Genomic DNA, 17,449 nt, shown 5'->3' on the forward strand with positions numbered 1-17,449 from the left:
GCTGCCCCACTACAATCACTCTCACTGGCTGGAAAAAGTTCAAAGCAGCCAAGCTGGGCTGATGGGGGAAGCAGCCACAGCTGTGGCCAGCTCAGTTAGGGCCCGGCTGGGGGCATCTCTCTCCAGTCTGGAGGGAGAAGGGCCTGGCTGCCGGAGAGGAAGGTACCTGGACTGGAGCAGGGCTGGGGAAGGGCAAGGGGAGCTGGGGAGCTCCAGCCCGGTAACCCCCCAGGCTGCAGGCCTCGTTGAAGGCTTACAAATGTACTGGGGTTGCAGAGGGGCAGCCCAGGGATAGGCAAAGGCAGCAGGTCCAGCCCCCTTGCTGATGACGAGTGGCCTTTACAGACTGCAGTCTGCCCCAGGGAGCGGGGGCTAGGTGACGACTAACCACTGAGGCGAGGTGGATGAGAGGGTTGGGGGTTCCCCTGGGAGGGGAGACCCAGAGCGGGGGTACTGCAGAGGGCAGAACCCCAGGGTAAGGGGCACCAGGGTTCGGGAGGGACATGGGGGCCAGCGGCAAGTGAGACATCGGCCTGTGGAGGGTGCTCCGGGCTGGAATCGAGCTAGTTCCCAGGACAACCAGCAGGAGGCACCACGCCGGTGAGTCTCGCTTCGCTACAGTGACATTGCACCTGGGCGGGCATGGCCAGCTGGGCTGGGAGGGGAAAAGGGCATTCGCTCTCCACTGTACGATCCCTTAACACCCGCTCAGGGCTTCCCTCACTGCAGAGGAGGCTTGGGGCCAGCCACGGTAGATCACTGCACTGCCAGTGCTGGAGAGGGACAAGCACAGCGCCTGGCTGATGGGGAGCCCGTGGGCTCTGCACTGCCATTTCCATAGATCTTTGACTTACGTCAAGAGTCCAGCCACATGACCCCCAGTGCCTAACGGGGAGCAGGGCATGCCCCAGCAATGCCCCGGCTTCCTTCCTGCAGCTGCAAGCCCGGGATACCCAGCCCTGGTTTTCCCTGGCAGCGAAGAGCCTCATCCGCCCCATGACGCTGAGGGTGCAGAGCACTGCCAGGTAATGGGGTAATCAGCCCTGACAGGCACTTGCCTTGACACTGAATTGCAGAGTAACAGACGGCTGATCTGCCATACAGCTGCCATGGAGGCTTAGCCATTATATAATCCAGGCACTCCCTTTACCCCGTCCTTCATTCCTATGGAGCACGTCGCCAATGATCAGCTGGTATTGAATGAGCATGTACAAATGGTCCATCTAAACGGGCACAGCCTAGGGGGCTCAGCGCTCCCTCTTAACCCCAGCTGATGGTTACACACATGTAAGCCTGCCCCAGGGCAGCATTCACAGGTGCTTCCTGCGCAGCTGGATCAGACCCATCCCCCCAGGATTTATGTGCATACAGCAGACGTGGCACAGCCGCAGAAGCAGCTGCTCGCAATAGGAGAGAAAGAAACTCTCTGCAGGGCTGAGCCCAAGAGACACCGAATGGCTGAGAGGGAGAGGACAGCCCAGGGGGCAAAGCAGCTGTGAGCTATCCAAGTTCAATTCCTGGTCCACCCCAAACGTCCCGAGTGACCCTGGGCATGTCACTTAGCTTCTCTAGGCCTCGGTTCTCCATTATCCCCTCGGGATAAATCTGTTACAGGCTGCAAGGTGCAGATACTACAGTGAAGGGCACCGGATAAGCACCATAGATAGAGATGAGACAGACGCAGAGACCAGAAAGGGGCAATAGCGGGGCGAGGGGGAGGGGGAGGGGACAGGGCAGTGGGGGTGGGGAGGAATCGAAGGGGGTGAAGAAGAGATGGGTGGGGGGACACCGTGTCAATCACATGTCACAGCTCACTGCACTTACTTTGAGGCACTGCTGGTGGCGGATGTCCCAGTGCAGCTGAGGTGCCAATGGTTCAGAGCCAGGGAGCGCACAGAGCCATGCGGGCGACAGAGAGGCCAAGCAGCCTGCGTGGGCAGGTGAGCAGCGCGGAGAGGCAAGAACAAAGCCACGGAGCATATGAGAACTAGGAGAGCTTGCTCTCAACCAGACTGCTGGGAGGGTACGAGGCAGGATGGAGGAATGGGGATCTGGGGGGGAGACAGGATCTGCCATTATAGGATCAGTCTCAATATGTTTTCATTAAACAAGTGGTAGAAATTTCACCAGCCACTTGCCCTATTAAATGGAAACCCCGTGATTCCTAGGGCTATTACACAGCTTAGCAACCCCCGCGAGGCAGCACGCTCCTCTCCTCTCTGGGAACGCGGCTCAGCAGTGCCCCGCAAGAGCCGGCATGCTGTGCTGAGACTCAGCACTTACCAGCATCCGCCCGCCTGCCTTTCCCTTACACTCGCTACCTGAGTTGTGTGTTGAGCTGCAAGGCTTTGGCCAGCATCTTGGCTCCGGTGTCGCCAGTGGTGTTCCCGCTGATGTCCAGCGTGCTGAGGCTGGTGTTACTGCCCAGTGCGTTCAGGAGGACGTTGGTTCCCAATTTCAGTCGCGATTCGGCCACGGACAGGGATTGAAGAGGCTGGAAGACAAACACCGGAGGGAGAAAAGGTCAGGTGCTGGTGCTGCTGGGTCCCTCGGGCTTTACAAGGGAGCAGGTCGCGCCCCCATCTAACTACACAGACTGGGCCACCTGCGTGATGGGAGCAGCCAGGGAATCCCTGCCCCCCAGAGTGCCCTGTGCGGCTCACAAGCTCTTTGGCCTCTCTGGGACGGGCCCGTGGGCTGGTGTGACGTTATTGATATAAATGGGGACCATATAGAACATGGGTTGCAACCAAGGTCCTGTAGTGGCACCAAACCTTAGGTAAAGGGGGTCATATAAGGTGTCTAAGACCAGGTTAGGGGTTGCTGGTTATGATTATGCGGTCTGTATGTCTGTGTATCATTTTGTAGTTGAAGTTATAAGTATTGGCTCTGTACTGTCTGTATTTTGTATTATGCTCTGCCTCTGGGAAGTGTCCCAGACAAGCTGATGTCAGCCCTGCATAGCTGGCTTGATGGCCCATTAAGGGCCATCAGCTACACAATTGACCCATGGAGAGAAGGCAGACACGCCTTGTGACTCAGCGAAGTATGCAGAAACTTGTCCATGTGACTGCAGACTCCATTTTTGCTGTAAGTTTCCACCGTGAGGACAAAGGGATTCTTACACCTGGAAAAGTCTATATAAGGCTGATGCATCATCTCCATCTTGTCTTCAATCCTGCTTCTGACCTCTGGAGGGACTTTGCTACAAACTGAAGCTTTACACAAGAGACTGAACGACCCATCCCAGTGGGGGATGTATTCCAGAGACTCAATTTGAACCTGCAGTTTACTCCAGCACTGCTGCAAGCCTGAACTAAGAACTTTGCCATTACTGTATGTAATTGATTCCATTTAACCAATTCTACCTCTCATCGCTACCTTTTTCCCTTTGTAAATAAACCTTTAGATTTTAGATTCTAAAGAATTGGCAACAGCGTGATTTGTGGGTAAGATCTGATGTGTATATTGACCTGGGTCTGGGGCTTGGTCCTTTGGGATCGAGGGAACCTTTTTCTTTTATTGGGGTGTTGGTTTTCATAACCATTCATCCCCAGGACGAGTGCACTGGTGGTGATACTGGGAGACTGGAGTGTCTAAGGAAATTGCTTGTGTGACTTGTGGTTAGCCAGTGGGGTGAGACCAAAGTCCTTTTTGTCTGGCTGGTTTGGTTTGCCTTAGAGGTGGAAAAACCCCAGCCTAGGGCTGTAACTGCCCTGTTTAAGCAATTGGTCCTGATTTGGCACTCTCAGTTGGGTCCCGCCAGAATCGCTCCGTCACAGTGGCGTAGTCGTGCTTGGATCCACAGAACCAGGTCAATTAAGCTTTGGGTCAGAACCCCACGCTATCCAAATTTTAACTTTGGGATTGAGAGTTTGGTTGGTTAAAGATCAGTGACCATGAGACAGAAAGCATCAGGAAAAGCAAGGAAACTGCAAGCCTTGAGAGACAGCCTGCAGTTTGATTATGAGCAAGAACTGGCAGAAATTCGAATGGAGAAAGCGTCTGATGAGAGAAAGAAAGAAGTTGCTAAGAGAGAAGAAAAAGCTCGTAAGAGGCGTCTGGAGCTGCTGGCTGCTGAGGAGAAAACTCGACAGATGCAACAGGAGACGGCTAGACTCCAACTCCAAGTCAAAAAAGCAATGGAAGAAAAGCAGAGACTGTATCCTCTTGAAAGTCCAGTTTGTAACAATGTTGGTATGTTGTATAACTCTGAGCAGTTGTCTGGGGGTAACCAAATGTACCCCAACAATGCCACCTTTTATGTCAATGCTGTTACTGTGGGTTCAGTAGAGGGTGGCCCCATAAATTGTGCCAGTGCTATGGATGGGAATGGTAATGGAAAATTCATAGAGTGTGTAAAAGTCAATGGTAAAAGCTGTTTAGGGCAAATTATGGCTTCTAACATCACTCTTGTTAAAGCAGATCTGGTCAAAGAGGAAGATTATTTACCAAATCAGAGTGTGAATGTTGTGATCCTCTGTGAGTTTACTGTCCGTGTGCCTTTAGCCAGTATCCACCTTGAGTGGAATGGGGCTCAGCATGAAGTGATAGCTGGCGTCAGGAAGTTATTGCCTAAAGATCTTTTAATTGGGGAAAATGTTAAAGCTTTGTTCAATCCAGGTAGCCAGTCACAGGAGAGGAATAATCTTAAACCTGTGTCTATTGTGAGCAATGATTTGCCTGAGGTGGGTTGCTCCAAAGGTTTGTCTGTGCCAAAAAGCAGTTTGTCTGGGAATGAAGTTTCTGAATGTCTGTCTGATGTCTCAGAAGTTAATCTGGGGTTAGATCAAGAGCAGAAAGATCTCATTGGTGAGGAAAATGTTTCTCAGGAACAGATTAAAGTAGATGGTCAGGTTAAAGCCCTAACTGAGGAAGGAGAGGGTAAATTTGTAATGGGTAATGAATTGTTGGCTAGTGCAGCTTGTAGAAGTAAACCTGAAATGGGTAACTGTGATTTGCTAAAAGTAGCTCAGTGTAGTGAAAAGAGCAGCAGCTTATCTGTTGGGAGGGGCAATGTGCCTGGTAGGGAAAGTTTGGAGGAGCCTAGGCAGCCTTGTGAGCTGATGGCTTTGTCTAATCAGCAGTTTGGGAAGGGAGGGATAGTGGAAGATGAGTGTCCATATCCCTTACCTGTTTCCTGTGTGGAGAAATGTGACAGTGAAGGGAATGTGCCTGTCTCTGTCAGGGGTATTGACTTGCCTATAAAGGAAGCTATCTCGGTCTCCAAGCAGTTGTCTGTGAACAGCCATGTGTGCTGGGACAAGGGAAATGAAATCCCAAGCTGTGTGTCTGGTGAAGGAGAATGTGTCTCCGGCTCTTCTGTGTCTGTGGAGCAGACAGAAGGGGCCTTTCAGCCTGTGATGGTTGAGGGTGATTCAGTGGTCTCGGAGTTGGTTGTAAATACAGCTAAAGCCCAGGAAGGAAATGGTCCTAAGTTTGTGTCTGCTGGGGAGAATGGCACTGTGACTAGGTTGCATCCAGTTAGTGTCTTAGCAAAATCCCAGAGAACAGACAATTCTGGTGCTTGTAGTTTGCCAGTTGCTAATGTGTGGTTGGAAAAGGGTGCAGCAACTCTGTCTGATCAGGGTGATACCCTAGCCAGGGCACAAAGGGAGCATAAAGGTGATTTAATTGTGTTACCTACTAACAGTTTGACAACTTGTAGCAAGAAGGAAAAGATTCCTGAACTTGTTCCAGGCCACAGAAAGAATCTGTGGTTGCTCAGGAAAGTGTTCCTTTAGAGCAAGCCCTAGGTGAAGAATTTCTGTGAGGGGTGAATTGCTGCTTAGAGAAGCTCCTAGGGAAAGGAATCCTCATGGTAGCCTGTGCAAGCAGTTTACTGCAACTGAAGGGTGTAAAAGTGATTTAATCAAGGAAGTTTCAGTTCCTAACAGCCAGAAATTTTCTGTGGTGAATGGATCCACTGACTTTCCTTTTGAGAGATCCAGTGTGGGCAGCTTTGAAAAGGTCTCAGGTGGAGTAGAAGCTGTTAAGGAAGTTGAGCAGCCCTATAACCGCCTGGCTGTGTGTAGCCAGCTTGTTGGGGAGACAATGGTGTTGGGACAGGAATGTCTCCATGCTGAATCTGTAAGTGAGCAGTCTGTGCTTCAGGATCTGAGGACAGATTCAGTTACTGGTGTTTCAAAGCAGAACAGTTTTATGGCTGAATGCTTGAGGAGGCAGGGGAGAGCAAGCCAGCTCTCACCCTCAAACCCTTTGAATTGGTGTGATATCTCTGTAAGACAAAGTCCAGCCTTGGAATCCATAGCAGCTAAGAAGTTAAAAGCTAGTGTCTGTGTTGATGCAAATTACTTGGCTGGCAGGGAGAAGAAAGACTTGCTAATAGCTGTTAGCACAGAGGGCCCACCCCATCAGCCAGTGAACTCTGTTAAGCAAGAGAAATCAGGGTTTAATCCTGCAGGACAAGAAGGAAAGAGAGAACTGAATTTTGCAAAGGGAAGCCACAGGTTAACCCTAAAAGGCCCAAACTCCAATGGTATTGAGCCAAGGGTGTGGCATGACAAACATGTTTGTAAATGGACACTTGCAATCAATTTGTTGTTACTGCTAATGCTAAATTTTGTAACTAATGTGTTGCTATTGCCAAGAACTGTAACAATGTACAATGTGCCTAATCTTTTGGAAAGTCCCTTAAACATGTTGAAAGGAATACATGAAAACACACTTTATGTTAAAGGGCCTTGCTATACTGATGTTTCACAGTTAATGCCTGTAAACAGCATTGGAACTTTTCACAGGGGAAAATACATTCCAGACCTGATGTGCTGTATAAAAGGGGAAACTGAGGCACACTACCATATTGCTTTCATGGCTAAATGCCAAGAGTCCTGTACTATGAACAACATCAATATCTACATTGGTTTAATGTTAATTGGGTTCAAAACATTGGCCAAAGCTGGTATGGATAAAGTAGCTGTTTTCTTTAGCTCTTGGCAAGATCACATGAAACATACAGGAACCATGCTGCAAAAGCTAACCAAGTTATACCTTGAGTTTGTAAAGAGATTCATTCATGTTATTGAACATGACTTTGATAAACCATTTCGGTTATACACTGGTACGGCCTCTAGCCCAACACTAGCTGTAGTGAGACAGACCCAAGGATAGGGGGCTCTTGGGATGCAGTCAGCGATGTTTTGTCATCCCTTCCTGCATCAATTTTGCGTTGGGGGTGTGACGTTATTGATATAAATGGGGACCATATAGAACATGGGTTGCAACCAAGGTCCTGTAGTGGCACCAAACCTTAGGTAAAGGGGGTCATATAAGGTGTCTAAGACCAGGTTAGGGGTTGCTGGTTATGATTATGCGGTCTGTATGTCTGTGTATCATTTTGTAGTTGAAGTTATAAGTATTGGCTCTGTACTGTCTGTATTTTGTATTATGCTCTGCCTCTGGGAAGTGTCCCAGACAAGCTGATGTCAGCCCTGCATAGCTGGCTTGATGGCCCATTAAGGGCCATCAGCTACACAATTAACCCATGGAGAGAAGGCAGACACGCCTTGTGACTCAGCGAAGTATGCAGAAACTTGTCCATGTGACTGCAAACTCCATTTTTGCTGTAAGTTTCCACCGTGAGGACAAAGGGATTCTTACACCTGGAAAAGTCTATATAAGGCTGATGCATCATCTCCATCTTGTCTTCAATCCTGCTTCTGACCTCTGGAGGGACTTTGCTACAAACTGAAGCTTTACACAAGGGACTGAACGACCCATCCCAGTGGGGGATGTATTCCAGAGACTCAATTTGAACCTGCAGTTTACTCCAGCACTGCTGCAAGCCTGAACTAAGAACTTTGCCATTACTGTATGTAATTGATTCCATTTAACCAATTCTACCTCTCATCTCTACCTTTTTCCCTTTGTAAATAAACCTTTAGATTTTAGATTCTAAAGGATTGGCAACAGCGTGATTTGTGGGTAAGATCTGATGTGTATATTGACCTGGGTCTGGGGCTTGGTCCTTTGGGATCGAGGGAACCTTTTTCTTTTATTGGGGTGTTGGTTTTCATAACCATTCATCCCCAGGACGAGTGCACTGGTGGTGATACTGGGAGACTGGAGTGTCTAAGGAAATTGCTTGTGTGACTTGTGGTTAGCCAGTGGGGTGAGACCAAAGTCCTTTTTGTCTGGCTGGTTTGGTTTGCCTTAGAGGTGGAAAAACCCCAGCCTAGGGCTGTAACTGCCCTGTTTAAGCAATTGGTCCTGATTTGGCACTCTCAGTTGGGTCCCGCCAGAATCGCTCCGTCACAGCTGGGCTCGAGCTCTGTGGCCTAAAGGCCTTGGCAGCCAGTAAGTGCAGGAGACAAGCTAATGAACACAAAGCAAGGGCCAGACCAAAGACGCGGAGGGAGGCACCTGGAAGCTGTTTGCATGAGGCCAGGGCGGGCGGGAGGCCTGCAGGTAGCCCCGCCCTGCCCAAGAGGCCTCTGCTCAGCAGCTCCAGTGTTCCTTATGCATGGGGAATGGCCAAAGCAGAGCAGAGGAGAGGAGAGGGAGGAATTTGTGAGCCCTCTTCCCTGTGCCAGGGAAGGATGGTGATGTGATCCCTGTTCTGCCACTGACTCATGGGTGACCCTGGGTGAGTCACTTAGCCTCTCTGTGCCTCAGGTTTCCACCTCTATTGTGGGGCACTAGCCATGCCCTACTTCCCCAGAGTACAGCGAGGGTGGCTGGGAGGCGCTCAGATACTCCTGTGATGGGGGCCAGACAAGTATCTAGACAGACAGACATCATTTGGCCCCTACCACAGGCAGAAAAGCAGCAAGAGCCAGGGGGAGGAAAGCACAGACAACAATGCGGGGCAGGTCTGAGCCATGCCTGGCCTGTCAATCCCGCTGAACCTCGGCAGGAGGAGGGGGCAATCCTAGAGGAGAAAGCTGCCATTTCCCCACTAATAGCCTGACAATCACATGAATGGGAAAGGCCTGTTTAATGGGATTTGGGCTGCACAGACCTTTTCTGCCTGTGGCAGCAACTCTGTAATGCACCAGTGGGTTTTCTCCTTCAAAGGAGACCTGCAAAGATTAAATAACATCAGTGCCCTTGCCCCTTTTGTGTCTCTTTGATGGGGGTAGGCCTGAAAGGGGTTTCTTCACATTAGAAATTCAGGTCTGGTCTAGCCTGTATTCCCTGGAAGACCCTATGGGTGCCTGGAGGACTAGCAGGCTGACAAGGAGGAGTAACAAAGGTGAAATCGAAGCAGCTGAGGCCCGGGCTACACTACAGAGCGAGGGTGTCGCAGGGCAGCTTATGTCGGCCTCGCTGCGAAGTGTCTACACTAGCATTGCCACCCCTCCGGGCGTTACCCAGACAGTCCGGGTTTGGGCTCCTGCATCCAGGCACCATTTAGGGTTGCCAGGTGCCCAGTTTTTGACCCTAAATGGCACCCAAACCAGAAGTCCAGTTACTGGCGCCAGGTCATTAACCCACATCAGCCCCTGCTCAGCTGGTGCTGCCTCCTACCCGCAGGAAGGCTCCGAGAGAGGATCCAGCGAGCGACGGCGGGAGGAGTCAGGGAGAGGAGCGAGTGATGGGGTGGGGCCTTGGGGGAAGAGGCGGAGCACAGGGCAGAGCCTTGGGGGTCAGTTACCGGCCAATAGAAAGGTGGCAACCCCAGTTTACATTTAAATTTCGCTCCTGCAGGCGTAACTGCTCTGCTATGTGCAATTAATAACTCCACAGCCACGAGCGGCAGAGTCAGGGCTGCTGCAGTTAGGTCGATGCAGCGTCAGTAACGCTGACATAAGGGTTTGGCCTCTGCCCGGCCTAGACGAATCTTCCTTGCCTTTTCAATGCCCTGAGAAGAGGCCCTAGGATATTAGACCCTTCCAAACAGGTGACATTTTCAGAAGCCCATCACCTTTGTTCTGGGCTGTTATCCATCCCCCCCCACGTACAACACACATCTCTCCTGCTCCCTCAGCTGTACTTTAGACTCTACCAGCTGTTGATTCCTTTCCTATACTCTCCCAAACGCAGCGAGAAAAGCACATATTTCTCAGTCTGACCATTCCTTTCAGATTAACACCAACCACAGAGGGAGCGACTCCATGGAAGAGAGAGAGAGCGACTCCCCCACGTTCTGCATCTGAACTGAAACACAAAATGGCCAGTTGTCTCACAGCTGGCCTGGGGGTTCTGAAATGAATAGGAATAATTCAGAGGAAACAGCGCGAACGGTTCAGTTATGGGGCTCCGGGCTGGCACCGCAGCAAGCACTTACGCAGTCATCTTCCTGCGTGAGCTGAACAATCCGGTGGAGAACGTCGGCCAGATTGTCCCTGCGGAGGAGATGCAGAGGGGTCATTTGCCTTTCCCCATCGCACAGCAGAGCCTGACGCGGGCTCAAGTCAGCACCGAGCTGGGAAGCGTCCATTGCGGCTGGACGTTACACTGACTGCATGGCTCATCTATGCACCTCCCTCTCTCCCGCAAGCCACCAGCCTTGGCCTAGCTGCAGCCAGCCTGGGGCATTGAGCACCTGCCCAAGAGGCACTCAATTACACCTCCCTGTTGGCTGGCCTAAGAGGGGGTGACCACACTGCCGTGTGCCTGCCCCTGAGACCCCAGGCCTCTGCATTACGTCAGCCGGACAGTAACCCAAGAACATAGGACTAGCAGGGACGGCCCTCGAGTCCAGGCCCCTGCTAATCACGGGCAACCCCATCAGATCATCCCCTTCATAAATGTATCGGGGTCCCATCTTCAAACTAGTTGGGTCCTTTGCCCCACTACTCCTGTTGGGTGCGGTGCTGGAACAGCCTCCTCTCTGATGGTGAGAAACCTTCTAATTTCCAGCCTAACCGTACGCCTGGCCAGTTTATCCTGGTTCCAACTCTGTCCTTTACTTAAACAGCTCTCCCCCCCGCCCCCCCTCCAATATTTACAGAGCGCAATCAGCCCGTCTCTCAAGCTCTTTGAGTCTCTTCTCATACGACAGGCTCTCTCCAGTCCCCTGATCACCCTGCAGCCTCTCTCTGCACTTGTTCCAGTCTGAATCGAGGCAGCAAGAGCTCACCCCCAAGCCTGCACCAGGCTGAGCACTGAGACAAACACCACAGGCCTTTGGGGCTCATGATAGTCCGTGGAAATTCAGCACCACTGGGACTGGCCTGGAGGTGGTGTAATCCCCGTCACTGGAGGTTTAAGAACAGGTTGGCCAAACCCGTCAGGGCTGGTCTAGGTTTCCTTGGCCCTGCCTTGGCACAGGAGGCTGCCCTAGCTGACGTCCAGCTCTGTTCCAGCCCCACATTTCTATGACATGATTCTGTGACTTTGATACCTCTGATTTACAAGAGCATCATCATTTAAAGGCCCAGTACACACAAAGGCAAATGGTGATTAACAACACAAAGCTACAGTCTGTGCAGCAATTGCAGTAAATAAATGTAATTTGACTATGTGCAACACACCTAGTGTGTATACAAACGGGTTAGGCCCATGCCTGTTAAAGTTCACTTCATTACACGCATGAGTCACGTGACACTTACTTGGATTTGATGTTAAAATTCTTTCCTAAGGAGACATGCCTAATGGATTTGCTTCGGCCTATCGCCAGCACCAACGTGACCATGTCAGCATCAAAGCCTACGACACACAAGAGCAGCAATGACGATCCGTGACCAGTGTCTGGCACTTAGTGACTGCCAATGCCCCAAGGACACTTGGCACGAACAGGGAGGAGCGGAGTTAGATGTGGCAACCGGCAGCCACGCCTGCAGCGGGAGGGTTGTGAGAAAAGCCCAGATGTTGCTATCGTAGCACCAGATGCTGCAGAACCTTACGCTGAGGGCACATCCCCACCTGAACAGACCCACGGAGATCGACAAACTGCTCAGTCTGTCCCTTGGCCACCTTCAGGGCACTGCAGCCTTGGCAGATGGTGACTCGCTGGCCCGAGGAGGCTAGTGCCCTCGCAGAGTGGATGGGTATGTGGGGGATCTCGGTGGGCTATTCCCCAGGAAGCTTTACCAATCCCAGGCTCTGCTGTCAGACGGCCATGTTTCTCCAGGGCTGGTTGTTAAGCTCCTGTGTGGAGTGGAGAGCACCAGCAGAACAATCCTGCCTCTGCTCCTCCCAGGGCCCCTGGCTGAGCAGACGGAATAGAGCCTGGAGGAGGGGGACGGGCATGATCATGCGTAGGGCCCTTGTGACAAGCCAAGCAAGGCTCCACAGGCATGTCAAGTGGTAAAGCCAGCCAGCTCCAGTCGCCTCGCTACTCGCCCACGTCCCATGGGTAGGACAAGAGATGCAGAGACCTTGGAAATCTTCCATCAGAACCGATAAATAGGGAAGTGCAACGGGGAGTTTCAAGAAGGGAGTTCTCTCCTTCAAAAGCCCTTGACGGCTTGTCGTTGCTAATTTCCAGTGAAGTCCTACCAGAGCAAAACTCACACAAAATCAGACCAGGCCAGGGGAGGAAAGAACTGGAAACCCACCCCAAAGCAGAATGGTGCTGGCACAGTGGAAACCAAGCTGCGATTCTGGAGCAATGCCCTGTGAGATCGCCACAACACTTGTTGAGGAGTCTGGTGTCTGGCCAGCAGGTAGCCAACGGGCCTGGTAACCTGGTTGGTCATTTTCACACTGCTGTCAGTTTGCTCACCACTGACCAGACACAGATGGAAAATTACTCCACACAACAGCCCCATTAGCACAGAATTGCTCTTCTCTAAGCTGCTCCTGTCCCCCCGGTGCAGCCCAGCTCAGAAGGAAACGGGCACATGCAAACTACCAGAGCAGTGCAGGAACCACAAGAAATTCTGCCATGTCAAAAATGATTTTTGTTCCTAATTGGAACAAAACCAAATAATTCATAAATCTGCCGAGAAATGAAATTTTCAAAAAAAACATGAACTTGGGGTCAATGGAAACGTTTGCTTTTGATTTCAGTAAAAAACCCAAAGCATTTGGATAATGTCAAAAATTCTATCGACATTAACATGCTCCTGCAGAAAGTTTCTATTTCAGCCAAATGGCATTTTCTGATAGAAAAACGCTCCACCAGAACAAAATGTACCAGGCCTAACTGCAGCACAGCTCCAGCATGCCAGCCACTTGCTGCTCCTTGTGCTTGTTACTGCCCTGTGCTAACAGGGGCAGAAGACAGGCACCGAACTAAAGCAGTGGAGTCTTGGAGTACTGGAAGAAGTAGGCCATGGAAATGCGGAAACATGCCTAGGAATAGCTATACAAAGAAGCAAGGGCAGGAATGGAGCAATACTGTATATAACGGGGATGGCAAACTACGGCCCATGGGCCACACTCGGCCTGCCAGCCGATTTAATCTGGCCCTCGAGCTCCCACTGGGGAGCGGGGTTTGGGGCTTGCCGCACTCCAGCCGGGGAGCGGCGTCTGCGGCCGCTCTGTGTACATGTGATGCAGTTCTGCACAGCTCCCAGAAGCAGCAGCATGTCTCCCTGCTGGCTCCTACATTTAGGGGCAGCCAGGGGGCTCTGTGCACTGCCCCCGCCCCAAGCGCCGCCCCCGCACCTCCCATTGGCCGGGAACTGGTGTCTGGCTAATGGAAGATATTCTAGCACTAAAAAAGGTTCAGAAAAGGGCAACTAAAATGATTAGGGGTTTGGAGAGGGTCCCATATGAGGAAAGATTAAAGAGGCTAGGACTCTTCAGCTTGGAAAAGAGAAGACTAAGGGGGGATATGATAGAGGGTATATAAAATCATGAGTGATGTTGAGAAAGTGGATAAGGAAAAGTTATTTACTTATTCCCATAATACAAGAACTAGGGGTCACCAAATGAAATTAATAGGCAGCAGGTTTAAAACCTGGAGGTTTTTCGCCTTCCTCCGAAGCATGGGGCAGGGGTCGCTTGCTAAAGGAGTGGGTGGATCGGCTTATGTGGCCTGCATCTTGCAGGAGGTCAGACTAGATGATCATAATGGTCCCTTCTGATCTTGAATTCTATGATTCTAAAACAAATAAAAGGAAGTTCTTCTTCACACAGCGCACAGTCAACTTGTGGAACTCCTTACCTGAGAAGGTTGTGAAGGCTCGGACTATAACAGCGTTTAAAAGAGAACTGGATAAATTCATGGAGGTTAAGTCCATTAATGGCTATTAGCCAGGATGGGTAAGAATGGTGTCCCTAACCTCTGTTTCTCAGAGGATGGAGATGGATGGCAGGAGAGAGATCACTTGATCATTGCCTGTTAGGTTCACTCCCTCTGGGGCACCTGGCATTGGCCACTGTCGGTAGACAGATACTGGGCTAGACGGACCTTTGGTCTGACCTGGTACGGCTGTTCTTATGTTCTTATGAAGCTGCAGGGGTGGCGCCTGTGGAAGGGCAGTGCGCAGCAGAGCCATCTGGCTGCGCCTCCGCGTAGGAGCCGAAGGGGGGACATGCCGCTACTTCCAGGAGCTGCTTGAGGTAAGCACCACCCATAGCCTACAGCCAAACCCTCCCACGCCCCAATACCCTGCTCCAGCCCTGATCCCCCTCCCGCCCTCTGAACCCCTCAGTCCCAGCCTGGAGCACCCTTCTGCACCCCAAATCCCTCATCCCCAGAGCCTGCACCTCCAGCCAGAGCCCTCACACCTCCCTGCACCCCAACCCCCTGCCCCAGCCCGCAGCCCCCTCCTGCACCCAGAACTCCTCATTTCTGGCCCCACCCCAGAGCCCACACCCATTCCTGCAACCCAACCTCAATTCCGTGAGCATTCAGGGCCAGCCATATAATTTCCAGATTGTGGCCTTTGGGCCAAAAAGTTTGCCCACCCCCAGTATATAACCACACATGGCAGCTCAGAGAGCCTCAGTTAGTCACCCCTCATCAAAACAAGTCTCATCTTTTAAACGGTTATTTCTACACCAGTTGAGGGGACCTCAACCTCAGTCATTGTTCTGGCAGGGGGTTTATCTTGGCTTCTGTAGCTGGCAGCACACAGCCTTGTGCCAAGGTTCAGAGGAAACACTTCCAGCCATGGTGACAAAACTCACTGTAAGTCAAAGAAGCTATGTACCTACCATTGTCTGATAAATCCAAATTGCTAATTGCATTGGCATCAAAAATCAGATCTTGGATCACCTGGGCACCTGCCGATCGCAACTGTAAATGAAAAACAAAACAGAACAAGAGTAAAAGGGAACATTCGGGTTTTCACCAGTTGGGAAAGTCGGATCAGCGCTCAGTGCCCCTGGGATCACCCTGCACTAAGGGGCGTTAGATCAAACATTCTAACCTGGAACTTCACCGTGAGCTGCCTGCAGATTGTGCCAGCTTGGCGCAGGCTCAGGTCAGAACCAAAGCCACGGCTGCAGGGGCAGGGCAGAGACACGGGAGTGGAGAAAGCAATAAATAAAACCCTTGGCGCTTTTCAGCCAGGGGGCACAGAGCTGTCCCCAAAGGTGGGTGGGCATTATTATAGACGAGGAACCTGAGCCTAGACGCCCAGGAAATCCAGGGGAGCCTAATGACCTTTGAGGAGCTGGGCCAGAAAGATTCAGGGTAACTTTTCCAAAAAGCAGTTTAGGAGCGACTGAGGAGCCTAAATCCCGGTGACTTTCAGTGGGAATTAGGGGGCCTAAACCACCTAGGTGCTTTTCAAGCTTTCACCCTCCATGACGGGCCCAAGGTGGCTGCAGCAGAGCTGAGACATTAACCCTGAACTGTCTCCCCTTCCCGTTAGCACAGCCAGGATCCTCATCCCTCAGCCTCGGAGGGCGCTGGGGGGGAAATCGTTAACACTGTGGAAGTGCTAGGAAACCCTCAGGGAGAGACCCACAGACGGGACGGAAGGTGGGTCAGGCTCAGGATCGCAGGACCTGCCATGGGGGTACGTAGCTGCAGCGCTCCCCAGCCTGGTACCAGTGCTGGGCAGCGCTCGGAAGCAGCAGAAAGCTGGCTCAGCCCTGGCTATCTCACGGGCACCGCAGGAGTGCCAGGGGGCTCCTTTCAGACAGCTAACTCTGTCCGTGTCGGAGGGCTTACACAGGATGATGCTCTCTCCCCTGGCTTGGCTTCTGCCCAGGCACTCCTTGTAAATGCCTAGATCATAACATCCGCGTAGCAATTAAACTACTCGATAATGGGCCAAAAATTCCACCTCGTGGAAGGCTGTGCAACTCCATGGAGTCCTACTGCTGTGCCCAGCCTCTGTGCTCTGGTGGGTGAGCTGCACTCCCTGCCCGGCCCCAGGAGTTCGGCACCCGGGGCTGCTGGGCTCAGATGCAGTGTCGAGGTTTAGCTGGAACTCAGCTGTCGCTCTGCTTTACTGGGTCACGTGCCACGTCCTCACCTCGCAGCTACTGAGGTCCAGGTGCAGGTCACTGATCTGAGAGTTATGTGCTAACCCCTGCAGCAAGGCCCTGCAATGAACCAGAAAGTAACCAGCGTTTCGAGCGGTCGTGAGCCCAGCGCTCTCCTCTCATCAGCAGGCAGAGGGAGCTGGATATGCCGCCAGCCTCCCCCGGGAACACCATCAGGAACAGGCAGTGACTCCCCTCTCACTCAACCTGCCCTCAGGGCAGCTTGGGGTAGAAGCAGCCCTGGCTCTTGCTCCCTGGCCCTGCAGCCCCTCAGGAACACTGCGGGGATCCCACCAGCTGCCCTAGCTACCCGAGCTTCTCCCCTGCCATCCACCAGCATGATGCCTGAGTGCCTTCTGCGGTGAACCCACAGCACCTGCAATGGCCCTGCTGGACTCCAGGGAGTCTCTGGCACCGCTCCCGTCTGGGGTCATGCTGCCACTTGACACCAGTACAGTTCTGTTCCTTCGTCTCGGGCGCACTCACTCGCCCTGGCTCCCAGCGGGACTGAAGGGGCTGGGGAAAGGGCCGGCAGTGCTGAAGGGCAGGGATTGGTGAATCAGACTGGAACCAGGGGGAGCATGCACTCGGATGTCCAGAGGAGGCTGCTAGATAGATTAGCTGGGCTTAATAAATAGGGATTTACTAAATCAATAGCCTGTTGTGAGCTAAGCCCCTCTGTCTGTGGTTTCAGGCAGGCTATCCCCAGCCCAAGTTACTCAGATCCTACGCACCCCCCGACTGCAAACCACAGCAGTTTAATCCTCTAAGACTCCCCAGGACACCCGCAGCTCTGGTTTTCCCACCCACTGTGTACATACATGCGTGTAGCTCCAGCAACCAGGAGGTGCCCTCTAGAGGACCTTGCTATTCGCACCTCTGTTCGTTTGCACAGTACAGGCCGAGCCTCACTAGGGCTGAGATGGTGGAGGCTGGTCACCGCTGTAAATCTGTCCCCAGTTGCGGGGTCCGAGCCCTTGCAGTTCTGTCTCTAAGCACACTGGGAAACAGGCCCCTTACCTTACAGCCTCCGGCGGTAGCTTGACACACGCCAGGCCGACGTATCGGAGGGCAGCCGCCGTGCTGAAGAACAGTTTGATGGCCGGAGGGACATCTCTCGGCTTTCTAAAATGAGCAGAAGAGCATATCATCT

General features: G+C 52.1%; 1 protein-coding gene across 11 annotated transcripts in view; it reads right to left on the reverse strand.

The window, feature by feature from the left end:
* Nucleotides 1–17,449, reverse strand: part of CARMIL2 (capping protein regulator and myosin 1 linker 2) — a 130,936-nt gene that overhangs the window by 73,057 nt on the left and 40,430 nt on the right. For all 11 annotated transcript variants that reach the window (XM_044986858.1, XM_044986864.1, XM_044986860.1 and 8 more), the window contains 6 exons: nt 17,317–17,421; nt 16,287–16,356; nt 15,016–15,097; nt 11,517–11,613; nt 10,250–10,307; nt 2,322–2,494 (listed from right to left, as the gene is read on the reverse strand). In XM_044986858.1, the coding sequence (XP_044842793.1) occupies nt 2,322–2,494; nt 10,250–10,307; nt 11,517–11,613; nt 15,016–15,097; nt 16,287–16,356; nt 17,317–17,421 (585 nt within the window). The remainder of the gene's footprint in view (nt 1–2,321; nt 2,495–10,249; nt 10,308–11,516; nt 11,614–15,015; nt 15,098–16,286; nt 16,357–17,316; nt 17,422–17,449) is intronic.

This window comes from Mauremys mutica, chromosome 14 (assembly GCF_020497125.1).
Source record: "Mauremys mutica isolate MM-2020 ecotype Southern chromosome 14, ASM2049712v1, whole genome shotgun sequence".
In the NCBI taxonomy this organism is placed as follows: Eukaryota; Metazoa; Chordata; order Testudines; family Geoemydidae; genus Mauremys; species Mauremys mutica.